At 31.9% G+C, this 24077-nt stretch overlaps 4 protein-coding genes and 2 long non-coding RNA genes across 18 annotated transcripts; 3 read left to right on the top strand and 3 right to left on the bottom strand.

Moving 5' to 3' along the window:
* Positions 1-77: 77 nt before the first annotated feature.
* LOC126923171 (NADPH oxidase 5) lies at positions 78-14290 on the bottom strand. 3 transcript variants are annotated; one of them, XM_050736355.1, is made up of 20 exons: positions 14073-14290; positions 11718-13958; positions 9638-9732; positions 9392-9503; positions 9194-9291; positions 8939-9059; positions 8500-8650; positions 8177-8387; positions 7755-7984; positions 7480-7668; positions 7071-7264; positions 6603-6924; positions 5902-6043; positions 5613-5755; positions 5280-5415; positions 4799-5019; positions 4143-4339; positions 3700-3913; positions 2009-2208; positions 78-1399 (listed from the first exon to the last, which is right to left on the bottom strand). In XM_050736355.1, exons 2-20 carry the CDS (start codon positions 11859-11861, stop codon positions 1202-1204), a joined length of 3318 nt encoding a protein of 1105 aa, XP_050592312.1. In that variant the 5' UTR covers positions 11862-13958; positions 14073-14290; the 3' UTR covers positions 78-1201. The 3 variants fall into 3 exon arrangements, with proteins under 3 accessions (XP_050592312.1, XP_050592314.1, XP_050592313.1); XM_050736357.1 differs by lacking the exon at positions 14073-14290 and having other exon boundaries at positions 9392-9472; positions 11718-11855; XM_050736356.1 differs by lacking the exon at positions 2009-2208 and having other exon boundaries at positions 3704-3913; positions 11718-14290.
* Positions 2331-7101, top strand: LOC126923211 (uncharacterized). The gene is made up of 4 exons (XR_007713079.1): positions 2331-2657; positions 2703-2832; positions 6422-6893; positions 6956-7101. It is a non-coding gene; the product is annotated as an uncharacterized LOC126923211 (long non-coding RNA).
* Positions 14291-15282: 992 nt separating the features above from the next.
* LOC126923197 (B-cell receptor-associated protein 31-like) lies at positions 15283-17702 on the bottom strand. 3 transcript variants are annotated; one of them, XM_050736456.1, is made up of 3 exons: positions 17438-17702; positions 16146-16444; positions 15283-16060 (listed from the first exon to the last, which is right to left on the bottom strand). In XM_050736456.1, the coding sequence occupies exons 2-3, from the start codon at positions 16411-16413 to the stop codon at positions 15630-15632; spliced, it is 699 nt and encodes a 232-aa protein (XP_050592413.1). In that variant the 5' UTR covers positions 16414-16444; positions 17438-17702; the 3' UTR covers positions 15283-15629. The 3 variants fall into 3 exon arrangements, with proteins under 3 accessions (XP_050592413.1, XP_050592415.1, XP_050592414.1); XM_050736458.1 differs by lacking the exon at positions 17438-17702 and adding an exon at positions 17216-17347; XM_050736457.1 differs by lacking the exon at positions 17438-17702 and adding an exon at positions 17043-17201.
* Positions 17703-18215: 513 nt separating this feature from the next.
* On the bottom strand, positions 18216-21425 carry LOC126923200 (MICOS complex subunit MIC19). Of its 6 annotated transcripts, XM_050736461.1 has the most exons (4): positions 21279-21425; positions 20758-21003; positions 18857-19383; positions 18216-18461 (listed from the first exon to the last, which is right to left on the bottom strand). In XM_050736461.1, exons 3-4 carry the CDS (start codon positions 19263-19265, stop codon positions 18286-18288), a joined length of 585 nt encoding a protein of 194 aa, XP_050592418.1. In that variant the 5' UTR covers positions 19266-19383; positions 20758-21003; positions 21279-21425; the 3' UTR covers positions 18216-18285. The 6 variants fall into 6 exon arrangements, with proteins under 6 accessions (XP_050592418.1, XP_050592417.1, XP_050592422.1 ...); XM_050736460.1 differs by lacking the exons at positions 20758-21003; positions 21279-21425 and adding an exon at positions 20057-20191; XM_050736465.1 differs by lacking the exons at positions 20758-21003; positions 21279-21425 and adding an exon at positions 19915-20063.
* On the top strand, positions 18355-18967 carry LOC126923217 (uncharacterized). The gene is made up of 2 exons (XR_007713086.1): positions 18355-18483; positions 18759-18967. It is a non-coding gene; the product is annotated as an uncharacterized LOC126923217 (long non-coding RNA).
* On the top strand, positions 20423-23784 carry LOC126923196 (B-cell receptor-associated protein 31-like). 4 transcript variants are annotated; one of them, XM_050736455.1, is made up of 4 exons: positions 20423-20672; positions 21780-21859; positions 22816-23120; positions 23207-23784. In XM_050736455.1, exons 3-4 carry the CDS (start codon positions 22847-22849, stop codon positions 23638-23640), a joined length of 708 nt encoding a protein of 235 aa, XP_050592412.1. In that variant the 5' UTR covers positions 20423-20672; positions 21780-21859; positions 22816-22846; the 3' UTR covers positions 23641-23784. The 4 variants fall into 4 exon arrangements, with proteins under 4 accessions (XP_050592412.1, XP_050592411.1, XP_050592409.1 ...); XM_050736454.1 differs by lacking the exon at positions 20423-20672 and adding an exon at positions 21413-21561; XM_050736452.1 differs by lacking the exons at positions 20423-20672; positions 21780-21859 and adding exons at positions 22088-22390; positions 22511-22640.
* Positions 23785-24077: the final 293 nt, after the last annotated feature.

The following is a 24077-nucleotide window of genomic DNA, read 5'->3' as shown; positions in this document are numbered from 1 at the left end:
GAAACCTATAATAATAATTGACTGCGTATATTAAGCACTTACGACGAGCTGTAATAAAGGAAGGATGATGTATAAGATTTTCCTCGCATATTATCTTTATTTGCAATTTATATTTACAATTGGGCCTCATGAATAGGTTTTTACCGTGATTTACTATCTGTATTCAACAGCACAGCCGCAATTGTCTTATATCCCTAGATTGTCAAGTCGCCGATGCGCGTGTTAAATCCTACAATTAATTGTCACAAATCACCATCTTATACTGTTCCATGAAATATACAATTATTTATTTATTTATTTATTTGAATAATATTAGTTGATAGTCTGCTAACTTTTTAAGTATTTTTGATCCATTATTATATCATTCTAAATATTAGTTTTTTTTTTTTTTCTCCGATCTTATATAAAATGAATCATATAGTTTGATTATTTCAACTTTATTTAGATGAACTTTCTATTTACAAATATTCTTGTAGCGCGCTTGTTCTATTTCTTTTAATTAACTTGGACGGTTTTAACGTGATTTCGAATTAACCGTTTTCGTCATTAATTTTTTAGTTATTTTTATATATTTATCTTTAATAAATTAATTTAATTTCCTCTGAATGTTTAATTTCCTTTATTGTTTCTTACTTCTAACAACAAATAAAATGTTCTGCAGAATAAGCAGACTGATACGTATTCACTAAACCATATAGTAAACAAAATTTGATTACGTTTAATGCCTCGTCTCGTCGGACAGAGTATACATAGAGACATCGTATGACATATGAGGTTGTTACGCATCTGAAATTAGCCAAATATCGCAATTCCGATTGCATATTGGAAAAAAAGTAATTTGACGAGAGTTAGTTGATCCTGTAGTGGCATTTTGACCCGAAATTTTCCGATTATGACAGAACGACAAATAAATTTTCTCCTTGTATTAATAACAATTTGGTTGATGCACGAAACAGCCAGAATTATGAATAATATGAAGTAAAATTTTTGTATTTGGATGACATTACTGAAAAGATTATACTGATTCTGGACGAAATAAAATTAGATAACATTCACTATATAATGGGACATTTAGTTACGGTGTATGCCATTACTTTTAAAACATAATAGATGATGAATGGAGATTTTATAAACATATTTCGCAACAGTACGATGTAATAAATAAATAGACATTATGGTATGGTTTCTCTTCTTAAAAGGCTTAAAATGACTCTTTTCTAAAGATAAAACCGAATTGGTCGCACTTGTAACGTAAAATTCTTGCCAGTTGCGGCGGACCACAGTAAAAGACTGTCACTTTGCCTTTCTTCTGATCCTGAAGCTGCTTGAACACTTTATCCCAGTTCGGTCGGCCAGCATTCGTCCGTGTTTTTAAACCTGTTATCAGATCCCGTTTTTCCTGAAAAATTGACCAATTTATTTCTGTGGAATTATCTAATTTTCCGTTTTATAAAATCAGCATTTTCGTTTTAACCCTTTCGCCATGAGGTACGTGTGTACACATGTGACAACAAATATACGTATAATTAAAGAAAGAAAGAAATCCACATGTTGTTTGCATAATTGCATATATTAAAATCATCAAACGGCATAATAAGTAATTTAGTCTTATGTAAGTACATCTATATAATATATTTAACATTCTAATAACAGAATTTATAGATAGAAGTATATTTGAAAAAGGTAAAATAGGTTTCTCTAAGAGAGAAGATAAAATAACATAGAAAGAATTTTATTAATGGTAATAAAAATAAAATCTCCTGACTTTCATAGCGAAAGAAGGGGTTAAAACTATATTGTTTTCTTTTTTGTGAAAAAACTAAGACTCATCGTGTTTCATGCGTTTCATATGTAATATACATATTTAAGATTAAATATTTAAGATTAAGATGGGGAAAATAAAACTTTTATTAGACAGGCGAAGACATTCTTCGTTTGATTTACACCAATGATAATAAGAGAAAGTAGAGAAGTAATGAAGAAGGATAGAAATTTATCGATTTCGAACCATTTGGTGAACCAAGTCCATAGCTAGCTGCAAGGTAACGGCTTTCATATCGTTCTTCTGCAAAGCACTGGTAATGTACATGTGCATTTCAAGAAAACGTTCCATAGCGATGCCTAACTCTGCTTGTTCCATTTCTAGTTGTGATAATAAATTCACGAACCATTCAAAGGATCGTTGATCCCTATTGATCCAGAAAAAGTCTACCTGTAGATGTAGACGATTTATTGATAATCAAATATTTTGTTAAAATATGTGCGTACATATTTTGAATTTATTAATATTATCTACTTACTATTGGTAATAGAATTAATATACCTTTCGTATGCGTACATCGATAATGTTTTCAAAAGCTGAGAAGCAATTAGCAACGAAGTTATCGAATCAAGAAATACAGTGGATACGAGAATTTAAGCGATAGGCGACAAAATAGGCATTTAGAGCGTTGGGCAGCACTCGTTCGGTCGCTAATCGCTCACCGCTTTGTATGGTCTATAGAGATAGTACGTATGGATGGAAGATGGAGTGCGCGAGCGAGTCGGAAAAACGATGCAGGAATATAATAAAAAGAACGGTGCAAAAGAATTCTTGCGTCCGTTGTCTAACAATGCATGCATGCATGCACCATCGTACAGTATATATAAAATATACAGTATATATAAAAAATATGAAACGCATACAGTATATATAAGTGCAGTAACACCGATTTCACGAGCAGCGTCATTGTGTACGCCCAATTAGACAAGGACAGAAAGACAAAAGATTATCGCTCAATCTTCAATTATTACGTTTGTATTTTAGTACGTATCATGACAAGCGGCAAACAGGTAAGAAGAACGATGAGTTAAAAAGAACAGGCTTGTTAAGAGCATAGCGATCAAGGATTGAGTGCGCGAGTCATATGTTATCGTCATCGTCGCGAGTCATATGAGAAGGCTGTACAAAAGGACTTTTTTAATCGTTGTCTAATCAGGCATGCGAACTGACTGCGCCGCTCTTTCATCGGATTATTCCGAATGGACACGAACGATATTTTACCGTACGAGACCGTTGCGGTGCCGTTGGTTGGAAGAACAGAGAAACAAAGTTCTTCTTCTGTTAGCGTCGTTAGACACAAGGGGACAGGAGGAGAGAGGCTTCTATGCAGCGTTCTTTTTCTATTTCTATCTTATGTAACGCTTTTTCAGCTCGTTCATACAGGGCGATCTTCTGGCAATGTTAATTAAAAATCTCTAGTCATATTAAATGTACCAACTGCGACATGATCTCGTCGCTCATCCGTATGTTCATCCGTCGCTCGATAAATCGCTTAGCGCCTGTTGTTTATCTCTCTTCTGTGTGATAAATCTTACAGAGATTTTTAAAGTTAAGATCTTCGTCGGCCAAATGTTTGGATGAATTTATAGGTCAGAGTCGCTCGTTTCCGGTTCATTTTCGGCTTTCGCGACAGAAAATTCCCCCGGTAAAGACACATTCAGGGAAACAATTTTTACAGTCTGGATACTATACTAAATCCCTTATTCCATAATATTAATGCTTTGAAATTATTGCTATATGGGATTATTTCGTGAATATTTGGTTTTTATTTTGATTTATGAATGTAATTGGTGTAATTTCATATATTGAATAACATTTAAAGTATTTCAATGAGTTTCTAAGATAGCGTAGAAAAGCGAAGATGCTGAAATAGATACTTGCCTTACGAAGATGCATCACGGTGGGAGGTATTTCACTGGCCCAGGAGAACTTGCATTTTGGACAAGTATGCCTGGCTTTCCAGTAACGATGCATGATGGACTGTAATATCGAAGCGAAAGGTGTTACTCCGATTCCCGTTGCGATTAAAACCGCATGTTGGGCCTGAAATATGTGACTCGAAGGAGCTCCGTATGGTCCATCCAGGAAAATCTGAATACATAATGATTAATTATTAATTAAATTACGAGTTTCCACGAGTCACACAAATTACTTTATTATCACATAATTGCCTTAATTACCTACCTACATATATACATATACATAATCCTTTTTACCAATGTCTACCAAAACGAATTTCAATTTTTTCTTTTTTATTACCCCTTTATTAATTAATTAAACTAATTAGCTAATTAAAGCCATGCATATTTATGTAATATACCTCCAATGGTTTGCCGACGGTATAGTTTAGCGTTACATCCGAAGGATCGTCAGATTTGATATCATCGTAATCTCTTTTCGAAGTTTCTTCGAATCTCATTTGTAGTCTACCTTCCTCTGCTGCTGCTTGCATCGTATTTATTATTGGATTATTCGATGATTTTCTCCCGTATTTGCCCACAGTTGTTTGCCGCATTACTATTATTTCATCAAGAACTTTATCAATTTACTTTCATATAGCAAGCATATTTTATTTTAAGGTGCAAGAGATAAGAAATGAAAACGTTTTGGGAATCATATTCAAAGATAACGAATAGTAGAGAAACAACAAGGTTTTGCTCTTTTGGTTGCATGTATTAATAGAAATACGAATTTGCGTAGATATCCGTAGTTTAATTGGAAAATTGAAACAGGTATTAAAGCGGAAGATGAAACTGTTTGTCAAAGTTGAATATGCGTAGCTCTCAACGAAAGATATTGTACTTTGGATTGAAATTTGGTGATCGAGGAGATCGGTAACCGTTCTATTTATAAGTAATAAGTACGATTTATAAGTATTTATAAGGGCGGACGATTTACGTTATTCAGACAGTTATTAATTGCTATTTATTCTGAAAGAGGATTAACTTTGAGAAATGTCGGGACACGATGACTTACCGTGTCCGTTCGCCGATGTTGTTGATTCTAATTCGTAGTTTTCCAGACTTGGAGTCTTGAAAGCAATTATTGTGGGTTTATTTCGCATGTACCGGAAGCTTTGTGCTAATCCTTTATTCTGCGGGCTGGAATAGGCCTGGTCTAGAGATTTTAAACGCTTATGGCGTATTTCACGGTCGTTGAGGTTTCTTTCCGATTCTGATCTCGTGTAATCGCGAAGTCTGTGAAAGAAACGACTTGATCATTTTATGTAGCCATCGAAATTAATTTTTTCCGTAAATCGAAACAGTATATAATAGTGTGTATATATATATATATATATGTAATTTATAATAGTTCATATTATTGTACAACTATATTATAATTTATAATAGTAATAGTTCTCTAATATTTGGAAAAATATGATTATGAATATTTTGTTTTGTTCAACATAGAAACAACATGAAATTCTAATTTTGAAATATTAATTATTATTACTTACACAGCTAATCTTTCGTTTTTCTTTCTTCCTGACAACATGTTAGGTACCGAAATAGACTTTTCCAAAGGGATCCTGCTAATAAACAGCGAATGACGAAGTTCCCGCTTGTTCGATAACGTGTTGTTATCTGCTGTGCCTAATTTTACGAAGTAAAAGTAAAAGAATAAAACGAGTAAGAATTATAGAAAACGCCTTTGATAGCAATTTGACAAATTCTGATAATAATTCGAGATTTCAAATTCGAGATTGAAAATGTTACGAAGCTAACAGACATTTATAGATTCTAAAAGATCTTCGGATTTCGAATAATTTAACAAAATTCAAATGAATTACCGCTTGCAGATTGTGGCGAGTGTATTATTTTTTCGCTATCAGGAACAAACGCAGAATTGTCGAAACAACGATGATTTCCGTTTGTCGTATTGGGAGAGAGTATCTTGTCATTGGCATTTAGTTGTTGTTTTTCGTTAAGATATCTATATCGCGAAGGAATAAGAAACGATTAAGAACGATGTATCTTTCGTTTATCGTCTATTGTCTGTCTACCTACTACATACATATGTATAGTGAGAGTTTCAGCGATACGGATTTCAACCGATAAACAGAACTGCATGAAACTCACATTTTCATAGGAGCATCGGTGCTGCCGCGACTCTCAACAGCAAATATATTGTTTCTTTGAAGTTTTATCTGCTCTTTCTCAAAGTACGAGTAAAGACTATTCGACCATTCACCTACTGCTCGTATGTGAAGCCATATGTAGCCTGTGAAGATCAAACATAAGATGTGTATTTATATATGTATATGTATATATATATATATATATATATATGTTACAATGCCTGCTGACTTTTCTATCTGATCAACTAAACGTCATCTAAACGAGATATAAACATTTGTTTAGATTAAAAAAGAAAAAAAAAGAAAAAAAAAAAAAAAGAAGAAAGAAAAAAAAAAAAAGAAAAAGAAAAACAGCATTACTCGTGCGATGACGCGGTATGAATTATTTCTAGACTGCGTACTATTTATGCAAATTCATATTTTTATAAACTATATACATGCTAATTACATAGAAGATGTAAAAGTTGATTAGAATAGAAAATGTAGAATAACGAAAATTTGTAACGAATACCCTGTTCTAGATATTTTGTATGTAGGTATCTTATATGGATACACACATATCTGCATATTATGTACCCATATGTATGGATTTTGTGTATTTTTTGCATAAGAAACGCGTAAGAAACAATAGCGTAAGCGTATAAGAGACGCTAAAATAAACGCATAATTTGAAGTTAATTATCTAAAATAAATTATTCGAACCTTCCTGTTCTGGAGCGCTGCTAATAGTGAAAGGATGCCATTCGTAACGAGCTATAACTGGAATGTTGACGAAAACATAATCGCCGGGATGGAAGACGAAATGTGGAGGTCTCTTGATGACTAAATGCGTCACTCTCGATGGTAGCAGAAGGCCTGAGCTTATGTACGTTTTTCCCAATTGCGAACGAGACCAGGCAATTCGACGTATCCTTTCCAGCATGTATATGGTACCTGGTCCTATGAACCATTTCCAGAAATTCGGTCCATGTAGTATCGTCAAAATCCAGAATGGTATGTATAATAAGTGTGACCAATAAAATATCTGTAAATTATTGATATTAAGTTTTTATTAGTTTAACGATCGATTAATGAAGAATCGAAGGATTATAGGATAATGCCTGTTACTTCGGATTATCCTCTAAATGCTATATCGATCGATATACAATGCAATGAAAAATTACTTATTACCTCGAAACATCCACCGCGTCGAACAAATGGCATGGAGCAAATCGTTATTACGACGAGAAGAACGATAAGGATGACTCCGGTAGGATTTGCATAACCTCCTATGAGCCCAAATAGAGCTGGCCGACTTGTTAATAGCCACTCATACATCGTATAGTTGTTGTAGTTAAAAGCCTCGTCATACACCACAATAGTGCCTAAAAACATTTAACGCTTTTACAATTTAGAATACAATTTTCCTTGATTACGGTTGATATCCGAATGAATATTACGGTCGACTAAAGAATAATTTGCGAGCATTCCTCCCGAGAAATTCGACGGAACTGTACTTGTTCTAGAAAGAGAAGCTTAAGCTTAACTTTATTTTCACTACCCCGATTGTATCGTATCGTGGTATAATGTGATATCGTACCAAAATTAAGAAGGTGCATCACCGTGTGCACTACGCTGAATATACCAATTAGAGCTCCAGACACTTTGTGAAGATAGATATGTTGATCTAATGGCAGTACAGAATTAAAGCCATGAGTTCGTAGAAAGGTAATACACTGACGCAACATAAGAACCAGGATGAAACTGCAGTTGAAGTTTAAACACTGACCTGTATTAAAATTACGTTTATGAAAATATGAATGATAATGATGAGTCAGGGCGATTTATAAAATATAGCAAAGGCGAGACATTTACCACAGGCACGCGCAACCATAACGTAGCCATTAGACGTTCTATATTCGTAGAGTCTTGTTACGAATAAGGCCACATTGATTGAGACGAAGATCGAGATGAAAACGATGTAAACGTAATTGTTTTTCATATATGGCTTCGTTAACTGATAAGGACGCAATGAAGTGGTGAGAAATTCAAACCGTGATTTTCGCTTCGTTTCCGGCTTTGGCGGTACCAGCCATCGGTCGATACTGTAATTCAATATTCCGTTGTTAAGAGTTTTCTATTTAAATTGCAACTTGAAATTATCTCCCTATAAATTATATCAATTATATCGTTTCATAGGTATAAATTATAATATTGGATAGGCGGATTCCCAATAAACTTGAAATAAAATTTAAAATAAACGGAAAAAAGTGATTCTCAGATAAAGCCCTTTTCACCTAATCGATAAATTTTCTAATAAGCCTTCGTGCTTCTCCAATTGTTTTTTTAAGGCTTCAAAGGTGATGGCACCTCGGTTAGCCTGATCAGCATCATCAAACAGGGCCATAGTTAATTCCTCAATTTGTTCTTCGTTAAATTGTATACCATTTTCTTCCATACAGGCTCTCATCACGTGTTCCAATTCGCGAAGTTGTATTAATCCGTCACCTTTTCACGAACAACAAATTTCACAACAGTTTAGATTCGATGACGATTATTACAGTTATCACTTGGCTCTTCGGTCGATAGAAATTTAGTTTAATATTTAAAGTTACTTCACCATCTATGTCGTAAACTTTGAAGAGAAATTTTATCTTATCGTCGGGACTTTTTCCAGCGAACTGGTGCATCGCATCGAGGAACTCTTGAAGCGATATCGTTCCAGAATTATCCTTGTCGAAAATTTGGAACACACGGTCGGTGAAAAACGGCTGAAAAGAAATTATATCTTCGATTATATTTCAAGAGTATATGAAGATTTACTGTTCTTTTCATACTGTTGATAATCGAAGTTGAATCAATGATAGATATGTATGGTAAAGTACCGGGTTATGGTATAACAACAAGGGGGTAAAACCAATCGATGGTGCCGTATATCTAATATTTCGTATTATAAAATGAACGAAATGGAATTGTAAATAGAAAAAGAAGTAAATTAATCAAGAGAAGAATATTAAGGTGCAAATTTGATATGTGAAATACTTATGCTTTCTGCCTACGTTCTTCGAAGTGACGATTTTGTTAAATTCCTCGCGCCTAATTTCCTTTTCATTGCCCACCGTCTGTTTAAAAAGTTTTTCCAGCCATTCCAAACTGCGCTTGTCGAAGCCGGCGAGCGGTCTTTGAACAAATTTTATAAGATATCAACGAGCTATTGACAAATAATACACGTAACAAAAGATCTTAAGAAATTAGGATATATCGTTGATGAAATATCTGCCAGATAATTATACGATTATAAATAACAATGTTACCTGGTATTGCTAATGGTCGAGAGGAATTCCATGATTTGAAACGATGTTACATATCCCAAGTTTTCTTCGTCAATCCGTCGAAATAATTTATCTACGATCTGTAATATATGCATATACATACATCGGTGTCCTGGTAAACGTACGTCAGTGTATACATATTTATACAGGCACGCTATGCCATTTAACGATAACGCTTACCTCTTTAGTAGAAAATATCTGTTGAAATTTCGGAAAAGTTACTGGATTATCGCCGCATACGCTGTACGCAACGTTCTCGAGCTGGATAATAAGATCGTTTGGTTTGTCATTTCTGTTACAATAACATATAAGTTTAATACAACGTATATAATATATAAACGATAAATGTAAAAAGGTAGTGTTTATTTGTAACATGATTTTGCAGATAATACATATATGTAATACCATACATATAATGGCTCTCACTTTAATCTTCCCTTCAAGAATTCGATCCATTCATCCTGCGTCAATATTTTATCCTGATTGCGGTCGAACAATGAAAACACTTTTTCCATCAACGTCTGAAATGTATATTATTTTCGAAGATTTTAGAGAATGTGAAAAGCGTAATTGGTATAATTTATCGAGGAAGAAATATCTTTTCTTCCATCTTGAGCTTCTAAATTATTGAACATCGCTATGTATATGAGGAAGAAAATAAAAAACTTGGAGTAACAAGGATACTTTAATAAGTGATATTTTCAGAAGCTTATGATTCGAGCGAACGAGTACATATTTTCAGAGGTAAAGTAGTCTTTGAAATATCGGGTTGACAACTAGGCGATCGCGGATTTTGTCATTAGGCGGTAATGGTCATTTATTCGCCAACCCAATACATATTAGAGCGACTGGAAAGAATAGATTTCTCCATAAAAAATGAATAATATATAATAACACGTATAGAAAATATAATCGATACGATTTTATTTACAAGGTATATAACGTAAACTGACAAGAGAGTAAATTTGGTTAAATAAATGAAATTTTTAACAACAAATGTTTAATAGCTGGTATTTAAATTTTTTCGTAAAATATAGGCACGATTAGAAATTTATGCACGTTGCTTTACGATCATTTTACTAGAATACTTGCAGCATATTACTCTATATGTATATTAATCCACATAATAATAAATTGGATTTTTTTTTCACATTTTCAACTCATTGTCATACCTCTTTCATAATCATGGATGCGATTACCATAATACGGTACGCGAAACGGCCCTCTTTAAACACACTTGCTTATTTCACGGTACAAAGTGTAAAGGATTAACCGGTCTGTCGGACCGGTAACGCACCGAGTAATCTTTTGTCTCGTTTCTCGTTTCCCTGTTCTCGAGAAACAGGATCATCATCGAGTAAAAATCGATCGAACACGACCGAATGACGAGCACCCGAATATGCCGAAGGCATGAAGCGTGAAGCGTGAAGCGTGAAGCGTGAGGCTGAACGAGGCTCGTCGCTGGCTCCGGGCAATCGGTCACCTTGATCGAAATCTCTGGCCTTCGATAAACCCCATTGCCGTCAACTCCGGTCCCGTCTCCCCGTTGTCTCTCCTTTTCCCTTGAGCGAGCCGATTCTCCGATATTAAATCATTCCTCTGCTCGATAACGATCTAACCTTGGCGTTATTTGCTTTCAATGGAAAGCACGACCTTGTCTTATTTCTTATCGTTTTGTCCCTTTTCAGCTTTTCTCAAACCGCCCAATACCTATGCAGTCTTTTCCCTTTAATCAGACAGTTACTTATAATTGCTCCCTGACTTCGATCGACTCTTGAATCACCGAACGGCTGATATACATACATATCTGCATATTCCCTGATTACTGTTCAACATTCCACCATGTTTCGTAACATATTGGTCAAGTTTTTTTAGTATGGTTTTAGTTAGTACGCTTAAGCTAAGATTCTTATTTACCTCTACCTCTGGTAGGAAGTTCTAGATCGCAACAATTGGTTCTAAAATCTTGTTCGTTGTAAGATCAATTTCTTCCGATATACGTAGTATACTAGCTAGTATACGTAGCTATATTAAAATACATATAGTATGTACATATGTATCTGGAGTTTACCGTTTTGCTGCTCTTTATGTGCTCTTTATGTGGTACGCTTTCACCATGATAATGAAAGTGGAATGAGAAAATTGAAATCGGGCCGATAACATATTTTTCCGTTCGTTCTAATTTTATTCTAATTTTACTCGTAACTATTCGTTTGTTTTCCGTGTACGTACGTAGAGATATGTACATATGTAGAGTACACATGTAGATATCTACGAGAATATACATTATAGAGAATAGACATACGTAGAATATACATATGTAGAGTATAGATACCGCTGTGTAACATTATCTCTATACGTGTGTGTAATATATCAAAATATTAGAAACATCCAATTTGTGAGATTATTAATACGCGTAATGAATGAAAAGAGATAAACATTTCGAAATTTTCATAAAAATATATACTTCCGATTGACTCGATTATTAAGTAAGTAAAATATTCACCAGATCCAGCAACAGTTGTTTAAACGAGTCTCTGTTGTGACGAACCACGCCGTTCACCCCGATTATACGGGAACACTCTTCCAAGGTGGTCGCTCTCCTCCTTTCCATTAATTCTCCCTCCATATGGCTTGCGTCGTTTTCCATTTAAAAAATTTTTTGCCACAGCTTTTATCAAATAACAAATAATTTCTTCCAATAAATAATTCCTATGATAAATAAAAAGAGAAGGAAAATTATCTAGTATGAAAGATATTAAGAAATACGCTGCAGGCCACGGTCGTATTATTTCAAACTGTTTCCCCGTCAAAAATTTTGAATACTTCGGAGAGCAGTTAAGTTAACGAACCGAATCGTTCCACTTAAGGTTCTTGTTTATCTTTTTCACCGTATCGAATAAGATTTTATTAACACTTTACACAGGATTCTTCATTTTAATCGAACAACAGCATTTTTCTTTTTTTCTTTTTTTTTTACGTAGCCGTAAAAAATTTTAGTCGATTAATTTATATTCGATACTTTGACAGAACATATTTTACTTCGAGTCAATTGGACGGAAGAAAGGAAACGATGTAAGCACTCGTGTATCAGAATCAGAATCAGAATCAGAATCAGAATCACACTCTTGTTTACAAGTTGCGACTTGGTTCGTTGATAGACTCAGACTAACGAACGAAAATCGATTGCTATTGACAAAAGCCGAGAGAGACCCATCCACTTCTTCACCGTCAAATCTATCTCGATGAGAATTTTTGGACCACGTTTCAGATCTACGAAACGGAAGGGGGGGGGAATGCCTTTCGTTTTCAATAAAGATCATGCAATCGAACAGAGGAACAGACAGACGAATAAACCTGTCGACCTTTCACTTCTTGAGTCATCGTCTCTTTTTCTCGTTCCTTCCGTTTCTTTTTCTCCGCCTCCTCTATTTTTTCTCTTTCTTATTTTTTCTTCCTTTTTTTCCGATTTTTCCCCGTATAAATAATACCCTTTACACACTGGCGCTTTTATAACAGATTTCGTGTATCTATGTATGTATATATGTATGTATGTATGTATATATGTATGTATGTATGTATGTAGCCCTGATGTAACTTCGATTAATCCCGTTTTATAAACTGTTTTACAAGCCATAATTTATAAGTACCAAATGAATTTTCGTTTAATTCCACTTATTCTATTTATTTTCTATTGTTACGTACGATGATCAAAATCTCTTATATTCGACTAGGTAATTTCGAATGAGCGGAGAACCTTGAAAATCTCGTATCTATAATAGAAACAACGAAGCATTTAAAACTTTAAACGAATCAGCGAACTTTGATTGAGAATTTCATCAGTCGCAATCGTACTCCCGTCAATATCCTCTGAATTTTTTTATAAATGCATATATTTGATCAAAACGGATTATTGTAAACTTACAATTAGTTTTCGACAAAAAAGAAAAAGTAAATACATATACGTATTTTCGTATGTGGTACGTTGTTCTCATGCACGAGAGAGAGAGAGAGAGAGAGAGAGAGAGAGAGAGAGAGAGAGAGAAATATTTCGAGGAAAAGTATTGCAAAATATCCTTTCCTTATTTCCATTTGTTTCTTTTTATTCTGACACCCGTCGCACATCATTCGCTCTTCTTTTTCGTGCTCTCTTGCTACCTTTTCTTTTCACCTTCATCTTCTACCTCCGTTACTTACCCTAAAGGTAGAAGTCTTATCAATGCGAAATTATAAATTAGGTGTACATATATAACATACTCTCTCAAAACTTTTAAATAAAATTTTCTAATTGGAAATCTTAAAATATACGCGTACATATTTTCAATGAAGTGCAAAATAAATATTTTTAATTTAGTTAACGACGATCGTTATTCTTTTCCTTTGAAAACGAGAGAACGGGAGCAAAGATGCCGAAGAAGACTAAATATGGTTACGTATGTACAATGTATAATATCTACATTTTAATCTCAATCGTAGCTTACTTTAGATTTTTGCGGCGGGCCTTGTGATTTCGAAGAGATCATAGTATCCTGCTAGTTCTGTATGAGATTATAACTTAAAAAGTTTTCGGGTAAAATAGCGAGCAATAAGACCGGTATTTTGGATCTTATATCTGTTTGATCAGCCATCCGAACCAATTCACATAAGGACATCGATCGACCAGCAGATGATCTAAATTTCGACATTCAGGATTTGAAAAGATGATGCGACCGCATGCATCATCTATGTGGCGGGATCCATGCGGGACCTGTAACCAATACAAATCAATCGAATCGATACAAGAGGCGAAAGAGTCTTATTAACTCTGAAATAGTCAATAAGATGGATTCGATGTACTTGGAGATATTTTATGGAGGATAACATTTTTGTCTCCTAATAGGAACATGTACGATGATCTTCGTAATTTTGGACACATCACCATTGCTTCATCCGTCCTCTATCCGGATCGATGATGTTTGGTAAATATCATGGAGATTCGTTTCACCTGCTAAATATTATAATAACTTAACGCTGTACTTGAGCGGTCTAACAGCGAGTGATAAAACAATGGAGAAAGGAGAAGGAGCGGCGCAGACTTATCACTCGATGCTCGCCAGATTCGCTCACTTAGATTACGTTGATTTTTCATACATGATTCCTATATACATGCTTACAATCCTAATTTACTGGTCTCAATTAAAGATTTCCTTTGTCTATTACATTAGATTTGTTTATTAGATGGATACATGCTTTCGAAAACTTTTATTAATTCCATATGTATAGCAATGTTATTATGGTATTTTACTATGTTAATAGTGCATTTTGTGATTGCATCGTTTACACGCTCGGATTAGTCGCTGTAAATCGTCTAAAAGCAAAATAGCAATTTACTATTTTCGATGATACTTAAATATATACTCGTACATACGACGTGTCGTCGCAAATAAACAATATCTTTTTTCATAGTTGATACATACTGGTCAACTTCTGTTATCGAAACAATCGATACAGAAAATAAAATTAATCGATTACATCTATAGTTGTTTTGCATTACATGTACATATATGTAGATTGAATAGAACGAATCAACTGGTTGCAAAGATGCTGCGTGTTACCGTAGACCGAGGGATAGGAAGTCTCCAGATGCATATGCTATGGTATATCATCCATTTGATCGTCAGCCTCGAGCAGGTGTTGAAACTTTAACTCAATTCTTCACCGAAAATATGACAATAACTGAAATAACAGTTCGATTTTCCGACGTCGTTACACCTAGATCTAATTTCGAAAATATGGACAATACGTTAACTTATAACTGATAATACACGTATGCGTACGTTTTTGAGTCGTTTTTTTACGTTATTTTGTTGATTGACAACAACAGACATACAATGACGATTGTTTAGAGTTTCAACTGTTATACATAGTTAGTTTTACACAACGTATTATGCTGCTTTTTATAACTTTACACATGTACATATGTATTATGACATGTGTATTTTGCATATTATCATGAGAAACAGATTGTAGTTAATAGGATCCAGGTGTAAAATACGAAAGATAATTAAAAAAGAAATAAATAAAAATAGATCTTATTGATCTTAACTTTATGTTTTATTATGATTAGTATATACTTTTCTTCACGAACCTTTCGCGAGGGCTAAGAATAACCCAACATACGCTGGACGTCGGTTATTTTATAACATTGAATTACCTATTTTAAATAATTTATACTTTCACAATTTTTTCCTCCATACAATACTATACAATGCACAAATTAATGCATAATATATATATATATATATACGCACACACACACACATCATATAATATATGTATATAATATAAAATACGTATAATTATAACAAAATTTGATGCAGATATTAAATAACGAAGAAGAAAAACTTAAAAAGGACAAAGGATGTAACAAAACCATCATTTAATCACTTTTCTTATTACCACTTGAACAAAGACATTTGCTATGTTCGTCGTTTAAGCGGTCATACTCCTTGGTAAGAGATTCAGCTTGTGATTTTATAGCTTCTTTATCTTTCTTTTCTTTTGTAAGCTGATGTTCCAATTCTTGATTTTTCGTTTGCAGCTCCTTAACTTGATTCTTCCACTCTGTTATTTCTTCATCGTGAGCTTCATTTGAGTCATTTTGTGCGATCTCTCCGATTGTTTTTTGCGACAATAAATGTTTTGCTGTTGTAGTAGCAGATTCAGCCTGACGCATAGCTGCTTCATTTTGTGCCAACAGAGTGGCTTGAGTAGAAATTAAGATCACAAGTCGATGTATAACAAGACTTAAAAACAGTGCGAAACCGGCTATATAAAAGTTTCGTTCAGCTCTGAATAATCTCATATTGCCTATGTAAAGTAATAGTGGAATAGAAATTAGCTCTCCAAATAGATAAAATACCATAAATATGCCACTAGAAATATGTATACACACCTTGCATTTCGGCATTCAAATGATATTCTTTATGTTCGGTAACTGTAGAATATTTTCTCATTTCTCTAATGGCATCCAATAGAAACAAAACCAATATTCCAAGTAAAAATAAGAAGTAAACTGATGCTTGACTACTTAAACTTTTTAGAAATTTGGATTTAAAAAGCTTCTGCCATCTTTTAGGTGAAATAATTGGTAATACTAATAATAAAACTACTACAATTTCAAAATAAAGAAATCCAGCAATTAAAGTCCAGTGCAGGCTCATGTTTATTTGTTATTGTAATGGATTTACACATCTGAAATATCATATAGAAAAATTATTATTGTCATTAATAATAATACATACATACATACATACATACATGCATGCATACATGCATACATACACACATACATACGTACGTACGTACATACATACATATATACATAAAAGAACAACTTACTAAAATTAATGGCAATAAAGTATTAAATTCAAACTAACTATTCATCGTCTGCATTAACAATTTGAATAAATATAATCAAGTAGAAACATAAACAAACTAGAAAATATATAATAATATTGGTCTCGTACTAACATGCAATAGGAATTAGATAAAAATTATTAGATTAGTTATTTATGATCTAGAAATTTGTTTAACTGAAATGAAACTTTAATTGATTGACGTCGATCAAATTCTATCTGCACATATAACTACAAATGTTTATCATCGGACATTATGCAAAATAGAAATTATAAAATTAAGTTTTAAATTGTATCAAGTACCGAGAAGAAATAAATACATATTATCTATTTAAAATATTTTCTATGTCTTTAGAATGCGTATTAAATATACTACAGACGACGCAAATAATATAAAAACAGTTACCTTAATACCTTTAAAAATCTAAACTAACCTGTTAGTTAACTGCTATCAACTATATGATGATTCATTCATCATCAGGATTGCCAATATTCTAAACTTAATAATTTATTTGCACGAAGTCAAAAGTATTTCGATATTGAATAATAAAGCAATATATTATATATCGTATTTAGATCCGTAACAAGTAAAATAATTCATCTTTACCTTACTCTACTTTACTTAATTTCTTGCTAAAACGTTTCCAATTGGCAAGTGATACCTAATGTTTATATTATTAATTGGGAAAAGTTGCTTATTTTGCACTAATTATAATGCGCTAAATATAGAAAATTGGCCAGTATTTGATTATTTCGTTATAATTAATTAATTAATTAAACTAAAAGCTATATGATTTTATTCAAAACATTAGTCACTAAAAATACATACCAGTATGTAACAAGTGACTGGTATCTCCACGTATGGTATAAAAATAAATGGTACAAAGTGCGAAGTATGCATATGTATGTATTGTGAATACAGTTTTCAAAGTAAATTAAAAGATAATCATAAATTTATAGAAGCCGTTCCATCTAATTCGGTCACCCTTGTTTATTCTCTTATTTGTAATGGTACAAAAAAAGATGTTTGGACAGGAAGTTATTATATTTCAGGGGCGAAATTAGGCTATGAGAATAAAAAGTAAGTCATCTCCTAGAAAAGATTTATGGAAATGAGTTTAGATATGAAGAAATTTTAGCCAGGCAAAATGTTAGGACGAAAGATGTAATTATAATGATACGACTATGTATATACCTTTGATTTGATTTTCTCGCTTTTTGATAGAAATTAATTAGAAGAGTATAAAAGCAGAAACGCGAAACAATATACATAAACAATAAATAAAGAGTACTGATACAAACTTACAATAACGAAAATTATCACTTAACGAATAATTTTTTTCAAATCATTTCGAATTATATGACATATATATACGTAACACGTTAATGTGATTCTCGGGATTACATATCTATATTTAGTATCTTATTTCCAACTGCCATTTCCTTCTCCTGTTTTTAATCAATCTTGTTTTCATTGGTGGTATTTCTATATTATTTAAATGTGATATTTCATAATAGGAATATTACTTATTCTTATTAGTATTATAAAAATAAGTGTACAAAGTCTGAATATATATATATATATTACATAATTTTTTTTCAGATAATTTATTTTTCGAAATTTTTTTTATTAAATAACATTACATTTGGCTACTAATAATTCAATATTAAGATATATTAACAACGTGCTGCAATCACACGCGCACGACGCTGATCTACGCAATTAGAAAACTCTTCGACTAAGGTAGAACACTTCAGAATTTCTTTAGGATGATCCTGATAACATTTGAACACTTTCTCAGAACTATTTTTGCATGGTTGGACAGTATCATGAATATTTACCCCTTTTTTACCTACAAAAATTGATAATAAAAGGTAAATTATCAATTTGCAGTATAAACAATTTATAAACAATATAGCATTTAAAGAATGCTATTTATGTCTGTATCTGTTTATATGATATATATATATTTAACTTAAAAATAATATATTATATAAGTAAATGATATGTATTCTGTACGCAGTGTGCATGTATGAGTATATGTGTACAAATTGTACAAAGCAATAAATATTTTAAATATATAAATCTTCTAAAAGCTTAAAAAAGAATAATCATGTGTACAATTATTAATAATTATTAACGAATATAGGCAAAACATTAAGAGTGGTCAACACAAAACTAATTGAATTATGAATACCGTACGGAGTATTCATATTTTACAAAAGAAAGTGGCAAATTTATATATACCATCAATATATAATTGTTCCGCTGCTTTTTTATATTCTGCGTTAATGATTTCATTAATTTCTGAATGTTTTTGTTCCAATTTCTGCAAACGTTGTTGCCAATAATTATCCTGTTTACGAAATTCTTGTTCATTCTGTTGCTGTATTTGAAGAGCGGTTAAAGTTAATTGTGGATGATATGTGGGATATCCAGCATTCGCTAGTATATCACCACTTTGAGGTAATTGTTGAGAAACAGTTTTTTTAGAAGACGGCTCCGCTAAAGTAGTAGATCTTACTTCACTTGCCACGTTAATATTTGTTTCAGGCATTTTTTGAGTTAAACGCTCCACAACGGATTCTGATATTTCTATTACACCTATTTCTTCGTTATTGATAGTAAGTTTACGAGTACTTTGTCCAGAACCCATATTGTCTGTTTAAATTTGTTTTTTGATAAACTCACAACAAATTACTTGCAAATCTTATTACCTCTGTCAGTAAAAATGTTTTGTCACCAATAATTGAATAAACTGTATGACTGGTTACCTGAAACACATGTAAGATTAATATAAATAAATAATTCTTTTTAACACTTTTTAAGCATATTAATACAGCGGATTTTTTATGCAAATACAAGTATCATACTAATATTATACGTAATCTGTACTCGCATTTAATTCGCAAACTAATAAAATTGAAAGCAGTATCTCTTAATCAAAATTTCAATTATTACATTTCTTATTGTTAAATGTCAAAAGTTTTGTTATACCAAAATAATATTTTATGAAAAAAGAAACTACATTTTCCACTACATTCTTCTTGTAATTGCTTTTTTTTTTTTCTTTTTTTGTTAATATTTAGTCAAATCGCACACATACGTATGTAAGAATTTTTATGTCCCTTTTTTTGTTTTACTAACTGAATGTTAACTGATTTGTGAGTAATGTCAATGCACGTATGACAGCAAATGTGTACGTATCCTTTAGTTTTTACATACTTTAATTTGATTACTGCAATCGATAATATAGCAACTGCTTACAAAACTATTATTATTTATTAATAAGGTTACAAATATACCAAAATCTGGGAACACTGTATCGATTAAAATTAATGGTTTATTTATCATGAATAAGATATAACATTTAACACAACCACTGCAACTATTTATGTACATATGATAAATACAATTGGATTTAGATGTACATCAAAGATACAGTACCGTTCTATTGTTATTACACTAATATGTTTAAATATACGTTAATCAGGAAAAAAAAATATGTAACATGTAACCTACACACATTGTATATACATACATGTATACATATGTATATATAGGTACACATACGCATACAATACAAAGTTTTATCGTAAGGGTAAGTTTACAATTCTTTCGCAAATTCGAATTTCGCTTTGTAAAATAGGCATTTACTTAAATTATAAGTAAGAAGCAGATTCTTTTCAAAATATACATATGTTTAAGTGTTTTCATAAATGTATATTCACAAAAATATAATCATTTATTATAAAAACAATTATAGAGATCATAGAGAATTATATAGAATCATTATAGACGAAAAAAAAAAAAGAAAGAAGTAAAGGGTGAGATATTCTATAAATACATTCTTGTATCCACAAGAGTCGCCTGTGCATTAAGTAACTTGTAGTAATATCAGGAAGCAGAAATTAAAAATTACCTTGCATTTTCTTAAAATCTCTATAATAAAATTTCAGTTTTATTTCATTTAAATGTATAAATTAAAATTCGGGAATAAATATACATAACCTACAAATTTCGCGATTGTTAATAGAGAGCTTTCTGTTAAAAGTAACAACAGGTAACAGTAATAAAGCATACAAACATAATTTCTTTCTAATAAGATTTATCTGATTGATTCCTTATTTTGACACAAGAATACTAACCTTTAATTTCATACTAAAAAGGTAATATCAATATTTCCTGACAATAATCGTTAATTTTTGGAACATTATTTCTTCACTCTTGCCCGTCTCTACCCCTCAGAATTCTCATGCATTGTGCATTGTATTTGAATGTTTGAATGCACGTGAAATAAGATCTTTTATACTGTTTTTAACATATACATATATTCGTGACGGTAATAGCCTTAGTTTTTAACCCGGACACCTAGCCCGTCAAGGCCATTGTACCTGTAATTTGTGGAATGTTTATATTAAGAATATGAGTTTTTAATTGCCAAATATACGTCACATGTATACAAATATAAATATGACCATATATTTTTAATGGAATCTATAATATCATATAATGGAATGATAATATATATCAGATAATGAAATTATCTGAATGTATAGAAATATATCATTGTATTACGATACATTAAAAAATATATGAATATATATGAATTATCAGCTAAATATTGACAAATCTGATGATAAGTCAAGATACATAAGTACATAGTTACAGAGATATGTAGTAGAATATTTCCTCCCTGCCAAAAGTATAGTAGAAAATCGAGTCGTGAAAAATCAACATGGAAAACAAGAAGATTTACATTCTATAATGTTATGCTATAAATATCTGAAACAGAGACAGAGGCAGAGGCAGAGGCAGAGGCAGAAACAGTCTATTCGTTCTTTATCTATTTCGAAAAAAACGAGGACTTTATTGTCTTCCATATTGATTTTTCACAACCTAATCTTAAAACGATTTTCCCTAGCGAGTGTTTATATGAGCATGATCAACAGGTTAGTTTGTTTTAAATTTATTAAAATAATAGTTTTTAAACTCTTACTATAATATGTAATATGTTTAAAAATATAGAAATAGTCTAAACAAATGACATGCGTTGTTGACTATATTTTTATTTTTAACTTTGGTTACACTGTTGTTAATTTTAATTTTTGTCATTGTTATACACATAATGCTTAAAGATGTTATTATACGATAATAATTTTTGTTACAGTTGTGATCTAAGGAAAAAAAGAAAAAAGAAAAAAAAAGAGGAGAAAGAAAAAGAAAAAAAGAAAGAAAGAAATATAGAAGGTAAGGATAAGAATTAATATTGTATTAAAATAACGATATGGGCGGAACTTTGATTTAATGGAAACATAATTATTGTCATTTTTCATTACAATAGTTTCCAATGGATAGAATGCAAAAATGTAAGTCTTAACTTTAGGAATCCAGCAATGTAAACGTTACGAGCGTTCTTAGCGTATTTGACAGTTTACTTTTTGACCAATCACGTTGGCTTTTCTATCCACGATTCGTTCAGTGATTGGAGTCGTTGGCTATAACAGATACATGTGAGCGGCGACCACTTAGACGTGAAAAAGTCAAATATTTTCCTTGAGGTATATGCCCCTAAAATAGTAAAAATTAGAGCATGGAATTTGTAAGTGAGTACTGAATTAGGTTGGAGTTAGTCATAAGATTCCAGTTGCCTACGTTAATACGTTAATTTACGGTAAAGTTTATCTACAATAGGTGTCAATATTTTAATTACAGTGGGCGAAGGTACCCAGCGAAAAAAAACAGAAGGAGAATAAATGATCATTTGTGCGCGTCAATCAGGTGATAGATAAAAGCAGCATGGTATTAAAATAAGCTGTTGAATACGTTAAAAACGCTGAACTTTACATACGTACAACTTTTGAATCGCTGGATTGTTAAAATTAAGATTTGCATTTTCAGGTTTGCTACGCATTGAAAACTATTAGACTGCAATAAGAAAAGGCAGTAATTTTATTTCCGTTATGACAAAGTTTAACTTTATTTTTACTCACAAGGATTTCAGTATTATAATATTTCATATGTTATAGAGGTATCTACATATCTAATTGAAAATGATTTTTATTAAACATTTCTGTTTGTACGAATATAAAATTTTGACATATTTTCTATAAACATCTTTCGGTCATACTATTCAATGGTGTTTATAAAAACGATTAACTGTAAAGATGAATACGCAGCATCTAAATGTTTTGCGATATTTTCAGATATTCACAGAAATTAAAGCAATATTTAATCATGAGTCTTCAGTGGTCTTTAATCGCTGGATTTCTGTATGTCGAGGTCATAATAGTTTTACTATTGGTGTTACCAATAATTTCGCCTACAAGATGGCAGAAGATTTTTAAATCCCAGTTTTTGAAAAGTTTAAGCGATCGAGCATCAATTTATTTCTTAATTTTGCTTGCGATATTAGTCGTTATTTTATTGGATGCTATTAGAGAAATGCGAAAGTATTCAACAGTTGTAGCTGTAGAGAGGGATCATCATCATGTCGATGCCGGATTGCAAGGTGTATATTCATATATTTGTCACATACGATATTATATCTATCTTGAATTTAGGATTTGATTCTGATTCCATTATTATTTTATACAGGTAGTATGAAACTCTTCAGGGCGCAACGTAACTTTCATATATCTGGTTTCTCACTGTTCCTAAGTCTTGTTATACGTCGTCTTGTGATTTTAATCTCTAATCAAGCCGCTCTACTGGCACGAAGTGAGGCAGTTACGCGTCAAGCTGAATCGGCAACTACAACAGCGAAACATTTGTTGTTACAACAAAAAATTAGCGGAGAGATTGTTCAAAACGACTCGAACGAAGCTCATGATAAAGTGACATTAGAATGGAAAGCTCAGATTAGCGAATTACAAATAAAAAATCAAGAATTGGAAAATCAACTTGCGAGAGAAAAGAAAGATAAAGAAGCTATAAAGTCGCAAGCTGAATCCCTTGCCAAGGAATATGATCGGTTAAACGACGAATACAGCAAATGCGTCCAATCAACAAACGATAAAAAAAGCGATTAAATTCCTTTTATTTCCTCCTTATACTCTGTTCTTCTATATAAAAATTGCTTTCGACTGATATCTCATATTATAGAGTTCTGTCGCCCTGTATCTATGTACTGTATAGATGATAAGATAAATAAGAATAAATTATTTAATATATAATTCTATGTTACAAATTTATGTATAATTAATTAACACATTGATATGTGATACAAACGCTTAAATATATTTACTCGATACTGTATTTTATTGAAAGTATCGTTATAGTAACCATTTTTACATATAGTAGTAATATTTAAGTATGAATGGTTATTTCAACATACTTTATTAAAGCTTTATAATATAGTTTATCAAAATTTTAAATAATAAAATACCAAATGAATACAACTGCTCAATTCTTTTCGTTTTTATTTAACTTTGCTTTTCCTCATTTTCCTTTTTACCTTTTCTGAACA

This window comes from Bombus affinis, chromosome 13, assembly GCF_024516045.1.
Source record: "Bombus affinis isolate iyBomAffi1 chromosome 13, iyBomAffi1.2, whole genome shotgun sequence".
NCBI classification, from domain to species: Eukaryota; Metazoa; Arthropoda; class Insecta; order Hymenoptera; family Apidae; genus Bombus; species Bombus affinis.
This window is presented reverse-complemented; position numbering and strand designations above follow the sequence as displayed.